This window comes from Carlito syrichta, unplaced genomic scaffold (genome assembly GCF_000164805.1).
Source record: "Carlito syrichta isolate Samal-C Ts95f unplaced genomic scaffold, Tarsius_syrichta-2.0.1 Scaffold147141, whole genome shotgun sequence".
NCBI classification, from domain to species: Eukaryota; Metazoa; Chordata; class Mammalia; order Primates; family Tarsiidae; genus Carlito; species Carlito syrichta.
Window position 1 is genome coordinate 94,289 of NW_007091237.1, and position 23,788 is coordinate 118,076.

At 33.7% G+C, this 23,788-nt stretch overlaps 1 protein-coding gene across 1 annotated transcript in view; it reads right to left on the minus strand.

Annotated features, from left to right (window-relative positions):
* Positions 1–23,788, minus strand: part of PCDH15 (protocadherin related 15) — a gene marked incomplete at its 3' end in the record, with an annotated part of 280,202 nt that overhangs the window by 47,706 nt on the left and 208,708 nt on the right. Inside the window, exons 15-16 of the mRNA XM_008050461.2 lie at positions 18,629–18,769; positions 15,360–15,472 (exon numbers count right to left, since the gene is read on the minus strand). Of these exons, the coding sequence (XP_008048652.2) occupies positions 15,360–15,472; positions 18,629–18,769 (254 nt within the window). The remainder of the gene's footprint in view (positions 1–15,359; positions 15,473–18,628; positions 18,770–23,788) is intronic.

The following is a 23,788-nucleotide window of genomic DNA, read 5'->3' on the forward strand; positions in this document are numbered from 1 at the left end:
TTCAGGCGGGTCTCGAACCCGCGGGCTCAGGCAATCCACTCACCTCAGCCTCCGAAAGGCGCGGGATTACAGACAGAGCCACCAAGCCCGGCTGGAAATTTATTTCTTAAAGCATCAACATCAGGTGACAGAAATTTATTTCTTAAAGCATCAACATCAGGTGACTAGATTTGATTTATGGGCTGACAGAATGTTTAAGGTAAATAAACTATCTTAATCTATTTTCTAATTCTATCATTCTGAGCCTGATAAAATGTGATTTGTCATTCTTTCTTTTATTTCTGTTGAATATGATTAAAAAATCTATTGCTTATTTTCAGAAGCAATTAATTATGTGCAAACAAAAATTTCTCAGAAAAATTAAAAAGTTTATCTTACTAATTCAAATACCTGTAATCCATCCTTCCAATGTAACTTTTTAACACATGATTCATAAGAGATAATTGTTAAATGTCAGAAATTCAAGAATTCTACTGTTCAAAGCTAAATTTCCTGTTAATGCAATCGACATAATACACCCTTAAAGTGAAAAGAAAACCTGAAATAGGGTTAGTAATGAAACTATAGTATCACTGATGAAGTCTAAGAATCAGATACCAGCTAGAATACCCAGACAAGGATTGTTAAAAGCATGCAAAAGGAAATGGCTATCTCTCTAACAGTTATAGATCATATTTTAATAACGGCCTTCAGGAAGGGACTTCAGCAAAGACCTTTTCACAAGGTTTGATCTGATTTGGGTTTGATGTCCTGACATATCCCCGATGGCAGCCCTCGTTCCTATTTATTCTCCAAAGGCAACACTTCAAACTTTATTGACTATTTTTAACTAAATCCACAGAGTTTTCGAAAAATTTCAAGATCACCTCAACTAATACTTAAATAAAACCTAAAAAACTTTTTTTCTTTTTTTGACTTGGACTCTCACTCTCTCACCCAGGCTGGAGGGCAGTGGCACGATCTCGGCCATTGCAGTCTCAACCTGCTGAGCTCAAGCGATCTTTCCTCCTCAGCCTTCCAAGTAGCTGGAACTACAGGTGCGCGCTACCATGCCCGACTAATTTTTGATTTATTGTAGAGATAAGGTCTCACTAAGTTGCCCAGGTGGGTCTCGAATCCGCGGGCTCAGGCAATCCACTCACCTCAGCATCCCAAAGGCGCGGGATTACAGGCTGAGCCACCGAGCCCAGCTATATATCTCCCCAATTCTTCCCTCCTCACCCAACCCCTGGTAATCATTATTCTATTATCTGCTTTTGAGTACAACCTTTTTAGATTTCACATATAAGTAAAATCCTGCAGCAATTGTTTTTCTGTGTCTGGTATATTTAACTTAACATAGTGTCCTCTAGATTCATTCACATTGTTGCAAATGACAGAATTCCCTTCTTTTTAAAGGCGAATAATATTCCTTTCTCTGTCTCTGTCTCTGTCTCTCTCTCTCTCTCTCTCTCTCTCTCTCTCTCTCTCTCTCTCTCTCTCTCTCTGTGAGGGTGTGTGTGTGTGGGTGTGTGTGTTTGTGTCACATATTCTTTATCCATTTATTCATTGATAGACATTCTGTTTAATTCCATATCTGAACTGCTATGAATAATGCTGTAATGAACATGGGAGTGCAGAACTTTCTTTAGCTAATAACATGATTAAAATATGGGCAAAGGAACAAAATCGATATTTCTCAAAAGAAGACATACAAATGGCTAACAAGTATGGAAAAAACGCCCAATATCCCACACCATCAGGGAAACACAAATTAAACCCACAATAGGATTTCACTACACACCTGTTAGAATGTTATAAATTAACCCATTTTACATTACTTGTTGTGTATGTGTTTTGTCTCATTGGACTCAGACATTTGAGACCATGATACAGTGGACAGAAGTTTTGGACTCCGATTCCTGTTGGTTTGCATAGTGACAATCTCTGCTACCCTTCATGCAGTAAGTATTCTCCCCTATGCTTCATTATTAGTGAACATCCTTCACCTTGACCTAAAATTTTCCTGTATTTCATCTACTCATCCCACTGGTCACCTGAATCCCTGGCAACCATTTTTTTTGCATGTATGCCTTTTCCAGAATGTCATAGAGTTGGAATCATATAGTATGTAGTCCTTTCAGACTGACTTCTTTCCTTAGCAGTATGCACTTAAGGTTCCTCTATATCTTTTTGTGGTTGATATATTATTTCATTTTATTCCACAGTAATACTACACTGTACCACAAACAGTTGCATTTTAGTTAAAAAATTGATAAAAATAATTCCAACTCTTTTTGTTTAAAAATGAATCTTTGCATATAATGTACCAACCAAAAAAGTTAACTGCTTCAGAATTTATATGCACAATGTCTATAATATAATTTTCATTATTGATATATATGTATATCTTTTTTGCATGGTGATATTAAAAACATTTTAATGTTTTCTTTAAAAATATAGATTATAATAAATCTATTTCAATTAAATACATTTTAGATTATCTGAGTTATCTGAATAATGACTATGCTAAAATAGCATAATTTGTGTTATCCAAATGTTAGACTCACTTTTTACAGTATAAATGTAGATGAAACAATTATTCTACAATTTAAAATCTACTTTTATTGTTGGGTTCAAGAAGTAGCAATAAAAGTAAATGTATGTTTCGCATAAAGCTCCTAATTATTTTAAATGCCATGTGATTTGGGATATAAAAGTGTTTGTAAATAGATGCTATAAAATTTCACTGGGATTCAATCTGGTTCTATTGCTTTCTTTCTACTGAGAGACAAATATAATTTATTTTGACATGTTTGAATTCAATATATTTGCAAATCAGTACGAATTAAGAAACAGTTTTTATACATACTACGAGGGAATTTACTGAAAATGGGAAGGGGAGAGAAAAAAATACCCACTGAAACTCCTATTATTTGTAACTTTGGAGTAATTGCATCCAAGTGATCTAATTTTACATATTTAACTATGGAAAACAGTTTTAAAAAGCCAAATCAGGAAAGAGAAACCAGTTTCCCAGAATCCTTAGCAAGGATACTAGAAAAGAAAATTAACATAGGGTCAAATGATTAGACACTGTTTTCTACATGGCTTTCAAAGGGTGCTTGCTTTTTTCTTACTGAATTTTGCTTCTATTCAGTTCCAGAAAGCATATTCATCTTAAGATGTGAAAATTGAAGTATAAACAGTTTCTCAAATATTTGAAACCTAAAACTGCAATCTAGGGTGTCTGTATGTTTGCTTGTTTGTTTCATTTACTATCCTTATTAAAAAAGTATATTCTAATTCCTCTTAATTGTTGACTCTCAAACTTTAAACCTATAAAATTATCCTGGGGAAACTCATTGCACTTATTAAAGTACAGATGGTCCCTAATTTATGATGGTTTGCCTTAACAATTTTTAGACAATGATGGTGTGAAGTAATACACATTCAGTATGCTCCTCAACTTAAAATGGGTTTATGTCCAGATAAACTCATGCCCATTTATGTCTATTTCTATTGTCCTAGCTTAATTATTATAGAGAGCTCTTTTTGCTCTCAAATGTGTCCTGCTTTGGTCATTAAATTATATGACTTTAACTATACCTGACACTATATATGGAAAACTTAGCCCACTCATTAAATAATTTACAATTTATTCAGTGAGGCAACACACATGCATAATTATAATTCTGTTTTGAATTATATATTGTTTGAATTTATTACAGTAATACTGGTTTCCCTTATTTGCAACGGCCCGAAATATCTTTTCCTATCACTCTATTTTTGGTCTTGTGACTTTGGTTTAAATACATAGCTTAATGGCATAGAACCTTGCGTGAAAAGTTTACCCAAAGTAAAATGCAGTATTAGAGAAAGATGAAGTAACTGTAATAGCTATTAAACAACAGGGAAGTTTGGAGATGAATGACTTTCCCATTATAAACTGGTGATAAAAACATCATGATTGTGAATCAACACTTAAATTATGTAAAAACCAACTTCCCATACAGAAAGTGAAAGCACAGAGTTATCTTCCATAAGGCGCTTCTGTATATGTCTTTTGCTTGTTGAACATCATTCAGTGTCTTCACATCATTCAGTGATAATGAACAACGTTATATATGGCTCATTAAGTCCCTTCCCAATCTAGTCTACCTACTTCTCCAGACTCACACCATAGGACTCTAACTAGTATGTGTCTCAAAATATATTTGCATTAATTACTGATAAAATCAAATTAATACATCTTATTATATGCTTTATTTGAATCAAAAATATAGATAGAATGCAATAAAAGAAGAATGGGATCTGTAAATTTACTCTGTATATGGAGAAGCCTATGCTAAATTCTGAATACTGGATTTAAAGTGAACTGTTTGGACGTAAGTCCTTTGTTGCTGGAAGACTTGCTTCACTCTGCTATATGAGCAAATGCCAACCTGTGCATAACCTTAGCAATGTGAAGGATAAATTAAATTCCAAGTGGGTGCAGAGGGAGCCAATGAAAATTTAAATAAAGGATTGCCACAGACATTCTTTCAGTAGTTAAAAAGGCAAAATCTGCATGTTTGAAGCAAGATTTTAATAGTGCCACAAAAATACTGGAAAGATTTTCTTCAGGTAAAGTCTGCTCTCATGCTGGACAATAAATCTAAATTGAAATAAACCCAAATACTTACAACTAACTGATCTTCGACAAAGCAGATAAAAACACACAGTAAGGAAAGGACACCCTATTCAACAAATGGTGCTAGAAAGATTGGATAGCTACACACACAAAAAATTAAACTTCATCCTTATATCTCACCATGTACAAAAAATTAACTCAAGATGAATTAATAACTTAAATATCAGACCCGAAGCCACAAAAATCCTAGAAAAAAACTTAGGAAAAATTCTTCTGGACATTTTTCTAGGTTAAGAATTTATGGCTGAAACCCCAAAGGCAAATGCAACAAAAGCAAAAACAAATAAACAACACTTCAACTAAAAAGCTTCCACACAGCAATATAAATAATCAACAGAATAAATAAGTAACCTGCAGAGTTAAGAGAAGATATTCACAAAGTACACATCTGAAAAGACTAATATACAGATTCTACAAATAACCCCAACACATCAGCAAAAAAAGACAAATAACCCCATTAAAAAGTAGGCACACATCATGAACAAATATCACTAAAAAGAAGATATACAATTGGTCAACAAACAAAAAATGTTCAACATCAATAATCATCAGGGAAATGCAAGTTAAGACCACAAGGAAATACCACCTTGCACCAGTCACAATGGTCATTATTAAAAAATCAGATAATGATAGATATTGGTGTTGATGTGAACAGGGAACGATATACACTGCCTGTGGGAATGCAAATTAGTACAACTTCTATGGAAATCGGCACGGAGATTTCTCAAAACTAAAAGTAGATCTGCCATTCAATCCCACCATTCAATACCTAGTATTGGGATTCCAATACTAGGTATATACCCAGCAGAAGATGTTATACAAAAAAAGAAAAAGCTGCTCTCCGACGTTTAACGCAGCACAATTCACAATTGCAAAGATGTGGAATCAACCAAAATGCTCAAATGATCAGTAGATAATGAAAATATCATACACACACACACACACACACACACACACACACACACACACACACACACACACATAGAATACTATTCAGCTATTAAAACAGAAATAATGTATTTTGCAGTAACTTGGATGAAATTGGAGAACATTGCCGGGCTCGGTGGCTCAGCCTGTAATCCCAGCTCTTTGGGAGGCCGAGGTGAGTGGATTGCCTGAGCCCGCGGGTTCGAGACCTACCCGGGCAACTTGGCGAGATCTCATCTCTACAATAAATCAAAAAATTGGCCGGGTGTGGTAGCGCGCGCCTCTAGTTCCAGCTACTTGGAAGGCCGAGGCGGAAGGATTGCCGGAGCCCAGCAGGTCAAGGCTGCAGTGGCCGGGAGGAGCCACTGTACTCTAGTCTGGGTGACAGAGTGAGACTCCAACTCAAACAAAACAAAACAAAACAAACAAACAAACAAAAAAGAAATTGGAGAACATAATCCTCAGTGAACTAACATGGGAACAGAAAACCAAAAACCATGTTTTTACTTATAAGTGGAAGAGCTAAACTAAGGATCTGCAAAGGCATATACAATGCTATAATGGACATTGGAGATTCAAGAGGGAGGATAAGAAAGAGTGGAAGGATAAAAACATAACCTATCAGATACAATATGCACAAGTAGAGGTGGTGGGTACAATTCATTGCCACTATATAATGCAGCCGTGTAACCAAAAGCTATATGTACCCCCTAAAGCTATTGAAATAAAAAGAAAAAAGCAAAACAAACAAATAAACAAAAATCAACTTTAGCAATCAACTGATACTCTCTACATGTGGATTTTTTTTATTATTATAGTCATAGTTTTCAGATGACTTTTTTCTACATTCTTTGCAATCAAGATGAATTGTTCTCCATGAATGATAGTTCTTATTGATTAAAAATCTTTTCTAAAAATCACCACATCCAAACTTGAATGGTTTATGTAAAAATTATAGCAATAATGCATATTTTATAGTTTACAAAAATTGATGTCCTCATTATAAATTATACTTCTCTGTTTTTGCATATCAAGAGATGGAATGATAATTATAAGATGTACTATAATTTTATCCTTCAATATAAAGTCTCTTGAGAAATATTTTATATGTTATATACAAATTTCACTTTTCATTTATTGCATAATTAATTCATATTAATGAACAAAGTACCAATTTTTTATTTTAATACTGAATTGATTTGATTATTATTTGATTAAAAAGTATCAGAATACTTTTTAAAATGTGAAGAAATTCATATAACAATATTTTTATTTTGGATTTGACATATTGAATATGAATAATAATATAAACTCAAAATAACACAGTATTTTATCTAGAGTTAGCAAAATATCAAATTGTTTAAGAAGTTAATAAAATACCTTAAGGATACTTGTCTTTTCTCTTTTTATATATATACAAATATAAATTTGAATTTATGTTTCTATGGAAATTACATCTGAACATACATAAATCTTTTAAAATTAATATAATTGAACATTAATCATTCAAATTCTTAATGATAAAGTTGCCACATTCCCATTTTAAAATAAATAGCAAAGATACACACACACACACACACACACACACACACACACACACACACACACACCATATTTCTTTGGAAAATTTGTAAATACTTATATTTGGCAAATTTTTTGACAAATTGTGTAAGATACTGCCTTTCTCACTCAAAATCAATATTCATATTCAGACTTTATGATGTAGTCCAGACGTATTGACCTTTCCATGATATTTACTTTTAAAACTGATGACAAGTGAATTTCAGTGTGTATAAGTCTTAGTCCATCATCCTGAGATGAAGGTCAAATGTCATTCTTCATAATGCTAATGAACTTGACCTATAGGAGTCAATCTGTTCTCCAGCAATATGTGTTTTAATGATTATTAGAATTTTCATGTTTCTGTATGGATCAAATTAAATATATATATATTTCACACAATGAATTTACTATAACAGTGTAACTATTTTCCAGAAGATCCAAATAGACTGGATGACTGAAAATCTCCTAGTAAATACGGACATGTGGCAGCAATGAGAGTATGTATCTCAGACCTTCAACTACAGGGGGCACGACTGATCAAGTCTCAGCTGCTGAGGTCTGAAATCTGTTGCTATGTTTGTGAGAAAGATGTATTTCCTAGAGTCTATTTATAGATTCAGGTATTGGTTGGTTGAATTATTAGGTCAACAATGTGATCTCTATGATCTGTTTCTTTCATTATGTGATATGAGTTAAGAACAGAATTTCTATGAGTAAGATTGCTGTATTTTTCTCAATTTCCAATAAAAACCAAATTGTTGAAAATGATTTAAATGAAGATATATGATTGCATATAGATATAAGACACTTTTTAATTCCTTTAATGGCAATAAATTGAACTGTATAATTAGAATATATATGTGAGGTAAGTGTTATTGCTTGAATTTAATTCATTGCAAAAAAATTTTTAAAAATGAAACCTGCTGAAGGTTTTGAGCAAGAGCAGTGTAGGATGTTTCAGCAACAAATAATTAAGAAATGCCATTCACTGTTTAAGAGGATTGTTTCAAGGAGAAGTAGGAGAGGAAGAAGGAAGAATAATGACATGGGGCATACAAGCTGTAAGATTTTAATATCATTGACACATATTTGTTAGAAAGAGAAACTGAAAGAAGCAAATACAAGAGAAACACTGCATGAGACAGAAAAATTGTTGCATTTGAGATTTTTGGCTTTCTATATGCTGTAAACTATGTGAATATTTGTTGATAACTATAGAAAGTAATATTATATAGTCTGAACTGATATATATGTTTCATAAAATTTAAAAAGAACTCAGTGTTTTCTGAATAGTGTAGATGTTTATCTAGTGACGGATTAAGAAGATGATGTCTTGATCTTTCACTTAACCTAATTAAGTGCCTTTATGGAAAATTGGTTTGAAGAGGTCCTAAAATTAACAAAACGAGTTTTGTTTCAAGGACAACAACAGCCCCAGGAAGCAAAAAGAATCAAGTGTTTACTTATCTTAAGAATTACTGTAAATCTGGTCATTATAAAAGTACACCTATATCTCTATGGGACAAATTGTTTTTCCATTAAAAATTACTCCCACACTTAAGAATTACTTGAAACCAGCCCATGAGGAAAAAATGTCAGTCAGTTCACAGAATTTAAAAGAAGACAAAAATCAAATCTTTTTCCAATGCACATGAAGCACCTCAATATTATAAAATATAAACCAAATAAAATAATATGAGAAATATATATATTAATAATGATGACAAACTATTTCACTGAGTATGGGGTGGTCTTTGGAAAACCTTTGAATAATTTTACAAACTTCATTATTTCTTTTTCAAAGAACCATTAGCAGAAAGCAGAGAAGTTTTTAAATGTGAAAACTAAACAGAGGTATAACATGATTAAGTATGTGGAAAGAAGGGTTGGCTTTTTATTATATTTTAACTCTACATTGGTCAGAATACCTATTAATTATCTGGCATCAAAAATTTAGCTGGCAATCCAGTAGTTTTTTTCCATTAGTTTATATTATAGTACTTATTATGTGTTCATTATTTGTTGTTTCCCTATTATTTTGTGCTTTTATAATTTTAGAAGATAATGATAGGTCTACTGTTATATTCAAATAACTAAGCAATTTCCAGTAGCTCAACATATAAATGCTTTTATTTCTAAAAAAAGAATAATGAATTTTATTTTTCTGACTAGATAGAACTAATTGGCACATTGACAAATGTTATGCCAAATACTAAGTGTCACCCTCACACCCTTTGAATGGTTTTCACAAAGCTAGTGTACAGCTCACAATTCTCATTTATACTTTGCATTATATTTTCTTTAGCTTTTGTAATCAAGACATTTAAACTCCTCTGAAAAATGAAGAAAGTAATTAATTGTATCAAATAGCCAAGCTGTAGCTTGAAGGCCAGAAAGCTTTGGTTTGAAAAATGTAATAGTAATACTCATTAAACTAAAATCACTAGAAATAAAGGTTTTAAAGCAACCAAAAATGCTCATCTGCGATTTGCTCTGAGCTAAAGACATATTTATTCCCTTAGATTAATAACAATTTATTTCACAACACATATTTAAAATTAGATATTTCTATTTTTTCACATCATTAGTTTGCATACTTCATTGCGCATTCTTAATGAACAGTCATTTTAAAATCACAACAGTGATTAAAATCTGTATCTTCTCTAAAATTGCATGTCTAATATGCTAGCTTTCACCAGAACCATGTAACTTTTTTCCTCAATAATTAAGGTGGAACTAGGACATAGGTGCCTAGCAGGGAACAACATTCCTCTTCCCTGTTACAGGTAGATATGGACATGTGTCTGGATTCTCAAGATGGAATGTGAACTGAAATGAAATCAGCAATTCCCACCTCACGTGGGAAGGGCAATCCCTAGACGTGGACTTGTGCGCCTTTTCTCCTTTCCGCTGACTGCAATGTCAATGACTGGAGTCATTTGGAAACAGAATGTTGAAGATTGTCAACTCTATAATGTCCCAGGTCCCTGAAAGACTGCATGAAGGATTGTGTGGAGAATTACTGTCAACCTGAAACATTCACCTTAGACTGTCATGTATGCAAAAATACAAGATCATTTTTGTTGTCGTTTCCCAAACCATTGAAATTTGAGGTTTCCTTTGACAGTGGCCTCAATGACCCTTTTCTAATCTGATTATCCTGAATTCAAATTATTTAATGGCCATTGCAATAAAATGAAGAAAACTAGGTTAGTGGAAGGAGAGAACAGTTTAAAATTCTAAGATAAATGAATATTTTATCTTAAAAATCTCTCTTTACTATCTAGTCATTTGTTGAAAACAAATTTTTCCTAAAGAATTCAAGCATCAATATTGAAATAAAGACATTTCAGAAATGTAAAAACCATGTATACTCTCAGCTCATAATGCTACTTACCTTAGATTACTTCCTATTATTTGTAACCCACGATGCTGTCTCACATCCTACAATAAACAAAAATCTTGCACTATCATTTTGTGTTTCCCCAAAACTTGATCACAGAAAGTAGAAATTTTTCCACCAGGAGTAATCTCAACACACAAGGGATCATCCGGATAATCAAGGATGAAGAACATTGTTGAGCATCTCTGGGAGTTATATGGTAAATACATGAATTTGGGGGAAAAAATTAGAAAGAAATAGAGGTATACGAAACTATTTGACACTTGATTTTTTTATTAAGAAAGAGAATTGTGTTGGCTTTCAAAGCAACCTGAAATGGGATAGACATATTGCCAATGCTAGCAACTGAACATATTTTTAAAAACAATATGCAAGAATAAAAATATTCTACCATTAATACCATTTTAAAATGTCAAACTGTGAAGTATTGTGACATACATGAGAAATATTTTAAATAGAACTGACATAGTTTGTGATTGTCTCAAACCAATAAAATGTCTAACAGCGTGTATTAGTTGAAACAATAGTTGCTAATGTAATACAGAAATCCTTAAATTTCTTGCTCATATTAGAGTTCATTGAGGGAATTTCTAGTCTGGTAGTTTTTATCTGTGTTTCTACAATTGTCAACATACTCTTCCCCTGGGTATTTCCTTCATTGCAGCCATCCATCAAGGGAAAAATTTAAGCCTGGCCTGGGAATGGTGCAAACCACTTAGTTCCACATTTTACTGACCAATATTCAACGGAATGACTCCATCTAGCAAAGGAGGTGAGGGAATATAGCCCAGATTCATGCCCATGAGAAAGAGGAAAGGTATTAGGAGGCATGCAGACACGCTGCTGTGTATATCCCCAGCAGTCTTCAAAAAAGTAGAGATGAATGAAGAAGTTTATCATCGGCCTAAATTTTATTTCCAATTGTTTATTTCATGTTTTAGTACAAATTTAAACTTACATAAATATTAAAATTCAGCGGTTTTCTTTTATCCAAAAAATAGTGTCCGCTTCCTGCGTTTGATATGACTTTTTTATTTTTTCAAACTTTTTGGGCATTTGATAACAAGCAAAACAATGCTTTTCAGTACCCAAGTAATACTGAATTATGACTACAATATCAACTCTTAGTAACTCTGGGAGTTATTTGTGTCCAGTTGTGTGTTTTATCCATAAACAGTAGGATGAAACAAGGTTACCAAATTACCTTTATAACTCAGAATCCTAAGTGACCTGGGAAAATCAAGGGCAATTTTGCAATTGCTAGAAAGTTCTGGAAGGTCAAAATTCTCCCACATGTGCCTGTATGACTGCTTTAATTTTAGCACCTCATAATTAGCTAGTATTTTGTTCTCGAAGTTGGCAACTTTATTAATAGACTCTATTTGCAGTTAGTAGTTTTATACAGAGCTAGTATGAAATGGTAAATTATTCTCTGAACAAAACATTTGCATTTTTAAAAAGTAGCATTACACAAGGACACTTAAATAAGAAAGTTAAATGAGCAATGCCCTGATCAATTCATGACCTTGGCCTCAATGCCTCATATTTTAGCTAAAAGAGATGTCTGGAGGCATATTTCTATTAATAAGAAAATGAACTCCAAATAAAAGCTCAGACAAACAAGATAACACATACTGAGTTTATTTAAAGGGGAAAGTGTTAAACACTATACCACTTTTTCTTTCTCTTGTGATTTCCAAAGAATTACTAGACTTGGGGTAAGGGATTTTAAAGAATACATATGGAAACTTTATGGGTTGAAACTGTGAAAGATTTTTTTGGGTCTAATTGAAAGAGTACGTATGTTTTTTGTTAAATTTGATCTAGATAAATTAGTGAGAAACACACCAAGCAAGTTTATATTCATCTTATTCTTGAAAACGCCAAAATTAATACATTTGGAGAAGTTCTCCAAACGCAGAAAACTGTACACATAGCCCCCTTTAATCTATGGGGATGCATTTTAATACAACCAGGAGATGCCTGAAACCTCAAATAATACTGAAACTTATATATACTATGTTATTTCGTTATGATAAACTACAATAACTACTAGAAGACTAACAGGCAGGTAGCATCCAGAGCCTGGGTGTGCCGGACAAAGGGATAATTTATGTCTAGGGTGGGACAAAGTAGGATGGCACAAGATTTCATCATCCTACTCAGAATGGCACACACTTAAAACTTGTGAATTGCTTATTTCTGGAATTTTCCATTTATTGCTTTCTGACCACTGTTGACCATGGGTAACAAACCATGGAAAGTGAAAATTTAGATAAGGGGGGACTACTGTATCCCATAGCAAAGCACTCTACCACTTTCTCCACAGAGACAAAAGCACTATACCACTTTCTTCTTGGAGTCCACAGGTTGCCATGCCAGTAAAAAAGAATTGATAATAATGAACATGAGGGAGAGAATAACTTTTCACAGCTTGAACAAGAATTCTTATTTGTTTTACATATGATTCACACATCCATGATTTACATATATCCTGTGAAGGATTTTCTGGTAATTATATCATCTAATAAATTTTGTGCGAGAATATTATAAAAACAGAATGTTTATGAAAGGAGAAAACTATTTGGTTAAGTGTGTTTCCATATGCGTCTCTCTCCTACCTCATCCCTCAGTATCTTAGCTCCTCCTCTGACTTAAAATTCTTTGTTCTTAGATATTATAAAGCACCATTCTTATTAGGATTAGGTGGTATCTCAATGTGGTTTTGATTTGCAATTCTCTGATGATTAGTGTGGCTGAGCACTTCTTCATGTGTCTGTTGGCCTCCCGAATATCTTCTTTTGAGAAGTATCTATTCATGTCTTTTGCCCATTTTTAAATAGGTCTATTTGTTTTTTCCTTTCAGCACGTTTGAGTTCCTTGTAGATCCTAGATGTTAGGCCTTTGTCAGATATACAGTTGGCAAATAATTTTTGCCATTCTGCCTGCTCTCTTGATGGTTTCTTTTGTTTTGCAGAAGCTTTTCAGTTTTATGAGTACCACTTGTCTATCTTATCTCTTATGGTATGGACAACAACAGATGCTGGTGAGGATGCAGAGAAAAAGGAGCTCTTCTACAATGCTGTTGGGAATGCAAACTGGTGCAACCTCTTTGGAAGACAGCGTGGCAATTTCTGAACAAACTAGAAATCGATCTTCCATATGACCCAGCAATTCCCCTATTGGGAATATACCTGGAGGAACTCAAATCATTTTACCATAAGAAATACTTGCACACTCATGTTTGTTGCAGCTCTATTCACAATAGCAGAAACATGGAACCAACCATGTTGCCCATTGAAGCTGGACTTGATTTTAAAAATGTGGTATGTATACACAATGGAACATGATGCTGCTATAAAGAAGGACAGACATATGAACTTCACAGCAACTTGGATGAATTCAGAGTCTACCATACTCAGTGATCCATCAAAGAAATAAAAAGAGTACCATATGTTCTCACTTATAAGCGAACCTTGAATAATGATCATAATCTATAAGAAAGGGATTGGCAGTAGTGGTAAACTGCCAGGGGAGGAGGAGCGGGATTGGCAGTTGAGTGAAAACTGCCAGGGGAGGGAGGGGCACACCTCAACAACAAGAGTACCTGCATAATGACCATTTGTATAATGCTCAACCCTGAATAATAAGCATTATGAGCAACCCCTACCCCACATATTTAAGATAAAGAAAAAAAAGAAATTATAAAACACAAACAATAACACTGCAAAACACGATAAGGTCTTTCATTAGCTGAAATATTCATTTTTCTTGAGTTTCATTTCCTATCATGGTCCAACTTCCAATTTGTCTTTGGATAAACTATTAAAATATATCCTGGAATTCAATGTAGACTCCAACAGCCCTTATTTATCATATCTTTATGCTGATTTTTTGGTGCAGAACATCTGCCCAACATCTTTGTGGATTGGTTAAACTCTGCTTTTCTTTCAAGATATAGCTTGAAACTATGTTGATCATGTTCAGACATAGTTGTGTCTCTCCAACCTGCTTCCTCAATACTGTGTTCTTGTATCTATTAGTGTGTTTTCACAGTGTATTGTGTTTTTCATATAATTCCCTGTGTTCAGAGACACCAGAGAGCGTGTTTTTTCTCTCTGCCATGTGAGGACACAGTGAGAAGGCAGCTGCCTATAAAACAGGAAGAGAGCTTTAACCTGACTATGGTGACACCCTGATCTTATAGTTGGATTGATGACTATTTGAACAGTGAAAAAATAATATTTTATTGCTTAAGCTGCCCAAACTATGGCATTTTGTTACAGAAGCCTAATCCACATAAGTATATCTATTAACTATAAACTATAATGCATAATATTATATGTATTGGTAAACACATACATTCATATACACACTAACTGGTTAGATCAAAAATATCATTGGAGAGTACATGCCAAATTGAACATTGGGTGATATATCCTGCCTGGGTAGAATGAGAAAAATAAAAGTCTATTTTTCACCACTGAAATCATTAATCAGCTTTTAGCTATTAATCTATAATTATAAAATTATAATGCTTATTTAAAGTTTGCATAAATTATTTTTACAGTATCCATTACTCATCAAAGCATTACTAAAGTAAGTATTTTATACTAAATTATCATGTTAACTATATTAAATTTTAAAATAAATCTTATGGGATGTCAATTTAGAAAATCTTTGGATCTGGAAGTTCATTTCATTACTAAATTCATATTATATAAATTTTGAGAGTTCTCCCCCCCAAAATCTCTAAACACTTTATGTATTCTAAAATCTGATAGAAATCAATACCTATATTCCTCTTGTGTGAAGCGAGGGATTTCTCCGGGATGTAAGACAAGAATTTTCACAGTAGCACTGCTGGACATTATGGGTTCACCATCATCAAAAGCAACGACCACCAACTTAAAAAGTAACAATTATACATGTTAATGATTATAGACAAAAAAACAGCAGCATCATTTTTATACATATGTTTTTGTTTTTTGGTTCTTTTTGAGTTGGAGTCTCAATCTGTTGCCCAGACTGGAGTGCAGTGGCTGCTTCCGGCCACTGCAGCCTCGACCTGCTGGGCTCCGGCGATCCTTCTGCCTCAGCCTCCCAAGTAGCTGGGACTACAGGTGCGTGCTACCACGCCCGGCTAATTTTTTATTTATTGTAGAGATGAGATCTCGCCAAGTTGCCCAGGCGGGTCTCGAACCCGTGGGCTCAGGTAATCCACTCACCTCAGTCTCCCAAGGCGTGGGATTACAGGCTGAGCCACCGATCCCGGCTTACATATGTTTTTAATCATTGGACTGCTTGGTTCCAGGAAGGGGAGCAATAACCACTTCCTTACTGCCAATTGACAGACACTGTGCTAGGATATGTCACATTCTCACTTACTATTTATAAAAATTCAGCCAAGTAATTAGTATTGTTTTAATTGACAGATAAAAAACCTCAAAGAAGTTACTAATTCTGTGATTTAAAAAAAAAGCCTACCAATAAAACAAATATATGATATCACATCGCTCAAATTATAAACTATTTTCCACAATTCCACTGGTACTCACAGTATACACATGTGATTTTATAGTTCCAAAACACTTATTTAAAAAGTGTTAAATTCAATCACATTAATAGCAAAAGCTAATTAGTTTGTTCATAAAAGAAATTATTTTTTCTAGTGAATTAATTGTTTTTGAGATTATAGGGCAAAAATACTTTACTCTGGAGGACAAAATAGGAAATCTTTATAGTAACACACTTGGTATACAATCTCTTAAAACAACTGAACTGTATAAAGCCAAATTCACATGGTATAGTGGAAATTGTTCAATTGATGCAGACTAAAAAAAGCTTTCTTATAGGTATGTGATATGTTTAAATTATTCATTACTGTAATTGCTTTTATAACTGATCATTTCTCTAAAAACCTGTATTACACGAAAAATAATTTTAACTTTTCTTTTCTTTCTTTCTTTTTTTTTTTTTTTTTGAGTTGGAGCCTCACTCTGTCACCCAGACTGGAGTGCAGTGACCGCTCCCGGCCACCGCAGCCTCGACCTGCTGGGCTCCGGCGATTCTTCCACCTCAGCCTTCCAAGTAGCCGGAATTACAGGCATGTGCTACCAGGCTGATTTTTTTGATTTATTGTAGAGATGAGGTCTTGCCGCCCTGGCGGGTCTCGAACCCGCGGGCTCAGGCAATCCACTCACCTCAGCCTCCCAAAGTGCGGGATTACAGGCTGAGACACTGAGCCCGGCTTAATTTTTCTTTTAAGATATGTTAAATATTTTCAAATTTATGTGCATCTATGGAATATATATTCTTTTGGAAACTGCAGGAAATTCACTTAAACTAATTCAGTTTAGATTGTAGAAGATCATAACCAAGTATTATCTTGAGGTTCTCCACTGACCTTTGGGTTAATACTAGTTTAAAAACAGAACAGCTATTCTAAACAGTGATAAAATCACATAGGATATAATGTCCATTGATGTTCACATGTTTAACTGAAAAAGATACTTCCTAGCATAGAGTCAAAGGCTTTAATCACAGTAACAAAAATTATTCTAAGAAATTTTTAAGAATGGAAATATTAAAATGTTTAATAAAATAGAATGCTTATGGTAATAGATAATACGTTTTCAATATTTTCTTGACATGTAGAAACAGGCATTATTTTGTCAACTATATTTTTAAATATCTATTTCACTGGTAATTAAAGTAAAATTTAAAAATAATCTAAGAACTATATATATTTTCCTAAAGATATGCAAAGATTAGAAATAAAATTCATAGTTGGGTGGTATTAGGAAAATGGATACACTTCGGAAAGATGAGAATGTGTAGAAAGGGGTAATTTAAAAAGTTTTTCTAGAAATAGAATACACATGTATCAAGAGTATATCAACTTGATCCAGCAATTTAGCTTGATGGTGCTTATGTTTAGGGTGAAAAAAGAAAATTAAGCCAAGCCAGTTGACTATGCATGTTATCCCAGCACTTTGGTAGATGGAGGCCTGCCTGAGCCCAGGAGTTCAAGACAAGCCTGGGCAACTTGATGAGAGTTCATCTCTACAATAAACTAAAAAAAATGTCGGGTATGGTGGCGCATGCCTGTAGTTCCAGCTACTCCAGAGACTGAGGAGAAAGGATCACCTATGCCCAGCAGATCAAGGTTGTGATGGCTGTGAGTCATGCCACTGCACTCCAGCCTGGGTGACCAGGTGAGGCTCTCACTCAAAAAAAAAAAAAAAAAAAAAAATCAGCAAGTGACAAACGACATTCTCAAGCAGTTTCAGGATAGCAGAGTTTATTGTAACAAAAAATTGGGCATAGCCTTATTATCCAACAACAAAGTATTAGATTAAAAAGAAAACCAGCTGGGCTCGGTGGCTCAGCCTGTAATCCCGCGCCTTTGGGAGGCTGAGGTGAGCGGATTGCCTGAGCCCGCGGGTTCGAGACCCGCCTGGGCAGCAAGACCTCATCTCTACAATAAATCAAAAAATCAGCCGGGCGTGGTAGCGCATGCCTGTAATTCCGGCTACTTGGAAGGCTGAGGCGGAAGGATCGCCGGAGCCCAGCAGGTCGAGGCTGCGGCGGCCGGGAGCGGCCACTGCACTCCAGTCTGGGCGACAGAGTGAGACACCGACTCAAAAAAAAAAAAAAAAAGAAAACCATATTGATATATTCAGGCAGTAGAATACCATAAAACCATTAAATCAATAGCACTAATAATATTTATTGGTGTGAACAATATATTATTGAGTAAAAAAGCAGTATGAATAATAAGATTGTTATCTTAAAACATATATTTATATGCCTGTATGTGAATGGAATGTTGTCATAAAGATAATGATCAAAATTGGATATTTTAGTTATGTCCAAGATGTAAAATATCAAGTGACTTTAGTCTTTTTACTTAACTTTATTTTGTAAATTTCCATGAGGTAACAGTGTTTCATAATTTTAAAAAAGTAATAAAAAGGAAAAAAGTGCTATCATCTGTTAAGCCAAACCTTCAATGGAAAAATAACATCAAGTAGACAACATAATGAAAATGAAATACTAACCTTAAAAATTGTTGTAGGTTCTTCATTAAGATTGACTCGAGTTATTACTCTTCCAGAATCTTCTTCCACATCAAAAATACTGGCAGGATAAGGAAACTGAACATCATCTACTCTATACCTCACACGACTTGCAGGCAATCCCTAAAATGAAATTATAAATTATTAATTTTCTGACACATGATGAAAACAAAGTGATAATATTAAACTGATTTTTAAAATACATGGCCTTTTAGAAGTGAAAAATCAGATTTAATAATTTCATTCTTTCAGGGTTAAAATGTAGCCGAATCCTTATTTTTTAAATACATCTTTTTTTTTTTTTTTTTTGAGTTGGAGTCTCACTCTGTCACCTAGACTGGAGTGCAGTGGCCGCTCCCGGCCACGACAACCTCAATCTGCTGGGCCCCGGCAATCCTTCCGCCTCAGCCTTCCAAGTAGCTGGAACTACAGGCGCGTGCTACCATGCCCGGCTAATTTTTTGATTTATTGTAGAGATGAGGTCTCGCCAAGTTGCCCAGGCAGGTCTCGAACCCGCGGGCTTAGGCAATCCACTCACCTCAGCCTCCCAAAGACACGCAATTACAGGCTGAGCCACCAAACCCGGCACATCTTATTTTCAATAAAATGTTTCTACTAGAGGTTATTTTTAAATACTTTATATGAGAGAAAAATTAATGGTTTCCATGGGCATCTTTTCTATCTCTTTTCTTCAATTATATGAATTACATCTGCCTCAGTCAACAAGACTGGAGTGTAGTGGTACTATGATAGCTCACTGTAACCTCAGACTCCTGAGCTCAACTGATCCTCCCACATCAGCCTCTTGAATACTTGGGGTTACAGGCAGCCTCCATCATACCTAGCTAATTATTAATTTTATTTTATATTGTAGAGATGGGTTTTGCTATGTTGCCCTGGTTGAACTCGAACTCTTGGCCTCAAGTGATCTCCCTGCCTGGGGCTCCCAAGTGCTGGGATTTCAAATGTAAGCCAACAGACACAGCTCCTTATATTTCATCTTCTAAGACAATGATAAGAATTTTTACTGTACATAATTGAATTGTTTGATACTCAGAGAATGTTGGAGTATGGGGGATTGTGGTAAAATATAGGAATGAGCATGAATGAGTAGGAAACAAATATTTTTCCCATTAATTCTGTGCTGATTATATATTAGGTATCTACATAAATCACTAAAATTAATCCTCATGATAATAACTTTAAGAAGACATTAATAATTAAGATGATAACAATAACAGTAAATTAATGATAGCTAACACTTTTTGAATGCACATGATGTAACAAGAACCATGCTAAAGATATGGATACTCTATTACTCATTTTATAGTTAATTTACTTGAGGCTTATAGCACATTAAAGAATGCTGAATTGTTTTAGAGATAGGTAAAAAAAATCAAAACACAGAACAAAAAACATTCCTTTCTAAAGAAAGAGATTAAAATTTGATAATTTTCACAAAGAATCAATGTGATTATAATGAAAAAATTAAAATTATATTGGATGTCTTCACTTATATTAGGGTTTAGATTGGTTTCATTTGGAATTATATAGCATGAAACTGGAGTGAGAACTATAATCTCTTCAGTCTTTAGAGCATATAAATCTCTTAAGACCTAGACGTCAAGTAATCAATTCAAGTAGAGAACTAGTATGTGGTAGGGTTTGACTAAAACCTAGGCACTACATTACAACATTAAATTTTTTAGAGAAAGAAACACCTGTATTTGACATTATTCTGATGCAGAAAAAATAAATACATTGTCCACAGGCTGCTAATTTGGTTGGATTTAATGATATTTCAGTGCAATAATAGTTTTGAGAACATTGTTCTTTGAATCATCATCTTCATGACAATCCTTTAAAATAATTTGTTGTTCCTGTTGGTTCCTAAGTAACAGTTGGGCAAAAAGATAATTATATTAGCCTTAAAGACTTTTATATTTCCCTAATTATTTGTAAGTCCAGTCCTTTTGGATACTACACATTACCATTGATCACCATCTCCTTGAACATACACTTTTTTTTTTTTTTACTTCTACTCTTCTGCCTTTCCTTTTTGCTACCTGACTGCTCTGTCTCAGACTCTGCTTGCTTTCCCTTTTGGCTACTAAATGCCAAGATTCTCAAGGTTCTGTACAATAATTTCAATCTTCTCTTCCTCTACCCTAGGTCACAAGAAACTTTCTCAGTCCCATGTGTTTATATATCTTCCATTTGTTCATATTCCCAAATTTTAATTTCTGGCTAAACTGAACCCTTAACAAGTATATGCATTTGTCAACCAGATATTCTATTTTCAACTCAACATATCTGAAACCAGAATAATATTTTCTTTCCCCCAATTTGTACCTTCCCCACTCTAGGTAAATGACTTCACCTTTTATCATGGCATTCTGTTTCAAATCCTAGGGATATCATTGATCCCTTCTCTTATACTTTATGACCATATCTGGATCACATTCTGCCAATTCCTCAATGAATGCATGACCTAATGTCTTCTCATTTCTCTTTGTCATCTATTTTCTGCAGTAGATTATTGATTGGCTTTCCTCTTCCATTCCATCAAAGTTAAAAACATAAATCCTGCTTAAATCCCTTCAATGATTTTCATTATACACAAAAATAAAATCCAAACTCCTTATTATAGGAAATCCAATTATTAAAACATCTGGATTCTGCCTACCTAACTTCTACTTCTTGCTAATTCCTCTTTCACACATTGTCCTTCTTCTTGTCTCATTGCCTTTTTCTTTGGTCTGCTACACTCATCTCTCAAATGTTCATCTACTACATTTACACACTTACACCTACATTTACCCACGTATTCCCCAGAACCTCACTAATAACTCCCTCTAAATTATTATCTTCAAAAATTTATTTTTTTCAGCAACCCTAGCTGAAATCACAGCATATATTTCATGTGTTTGCTTGTTTACTGTTTGTCTCTCACATAAGAATAAAAATTTACTAGGGTAGGGACTCTAGCTGAACAATTGAAAGGGCCCCGACTCAAAATAGGCACTCAAGGGGCATTTGACTGGAGGCATCAATTAACGAAAAGCCATGCAACTAGGATGCCCAGTTACTTCAATTGATATTTAAAGTGTTTGCATATTGCAGGAATTTGAAGATATAGAATAATGGAAAAACTTTGAAATGATGTTAGGGAACTGCAAGCTGTGGGATCGTAGTTGCTTATAAACCACTGGATGTCAGTTCAACCACTGGGTAGGCATAGAAAAAGACCTATTATTTAGAAAACTTGTTGCCTATTTGAACAGAATCAAACTTACAATCATATGCAATAGCTGACCTTGTATAAAATGTGCCTGGGAAAAAGTGAGGTATTTGCAGACTATGTGGTAGTACTTGGGACATAATGTTAAGCAATGTTAGCAACTTTGTTTGCATTTTAACAATAATAATAATAACAAGAGTTGTTAGCAATTGATTTGAGTGTTTTACTACGTATCCAACTGTGTGCATTACATGTATTATCATATCTATACTTACAAAAAATTCAGGAATTGGTATGAATAGTACCTACATTTTTTAAAATAATAAAATCAAGCTTTAGAACAAATTTATTTCCTAAAATTTCCTTAGCTAGAAAATGGCAGTTATTATTTGAACAGACTTGCCTCATACTAAAATATGTCTTTGAACAATAAACCAACTTAATATTTATTCATAATAGAATAAAGACAATAGTCTTTTATTAGGGAAAATAATATGACAGTGCAACTGAGCACAGTTACTTGGAAAAGATGCTTCAAAATTTGAAGCCCTAGTAAATCTTGCCTTAGTATGCCGTCTAGAAGGCTATATAGCAGGTGCTCCAAGTCACCTCTAGAAAAGAGGTAAATCATGAAAGAGCAAAATTATAGCATCAAGTGTTTTAAGAACAAATTGTCAGAGTTTTTGCTGACATCAATACTCACTCAGTCTGTAGTACAGTAACTAAAATTACTTATGACAATCACAAATTGACTTTGAAGAAACTTAAAATATATTAATGATACTTGTCATGCTCTTTTTACTAAAGCCAAGGTGCTTGTAGTACACTTAGAATTATGCCTTTAGTTCTTAACATAAAAAAAAATGATATCCAGAACATCCTAGAACTTTTCTAGAGGATTGTTACAAATAGTATTGTATATACATGAATGGGAACATGTATGTCACATATTAGCTATATCAATAAACTTTTTATTCTATGATTTTCATTATTCTATAGATGACCAGCACATCATAAATGTGTGACTCTGATAGGACTTGGTTAGTCTGTAAAAAACATTTTATTTGCTTCTTTTATCACCCTTGTTATCAAAGCAACATATTGTATTTCATATCATATTGTAGGATGGTTGAGCAAAATACCTAAAATAATTTAGACTTTTCTTTGAGCATATTCAAAAGTTTTGTATCTTTCTCTCCCTTCTTCCTTTCTTCTTTCTCTCTACTCATCCTTTCTCCCCTCTCCCTTTCCCTGTTTTCTTTTCTTCTTTCCAAAGTCTTTTAATATAGTCTTGGTTTTAAAGTTAAATAGCTAAGCTATAGGTAATGTATGTAATTGACTTTGGGAAATAGCTTTAATCAAAAGTCCTAACATTGTCCCTGGAATATTTACAATGTGAACAGGTCAAATGAATGATCTTAAGAGGTCATAAAAATTATCGTGTCCTTACTCTTGGGAATAAATGCCATTTTGAAACTCAGAATTTCAAGCATAGCTAATAAAACAAATTATTGTTTATCATTAGTATTTATCATTAGTATTATTTATTAGTATTTATTAAATATCTTTTTATACCTGATTCCATTAAAATGTAATAAGTATGATCAAAGTATTCTAATGAACAAAAGTCATTCTGAATTATATTTTTGAAACAAACATAAAATAGTCATTTGAGTTTATAAATCACATATTTTAAAATTATGATATAGGTGACATAACTTTGAAATAATCATTTAGATAAATATTAATTTACCAAATATTTGCTTTAACTCTAAATTGTACTGGAAATAGAAGGATTCCCCCTTTACTCTTAAATATTCCCAATAAGTTGATATTTCTTCCAATAAAACACTTTAAATAATCATATTTATATTTCTTTTTTTTTTTTTTTTTTTTTTTTT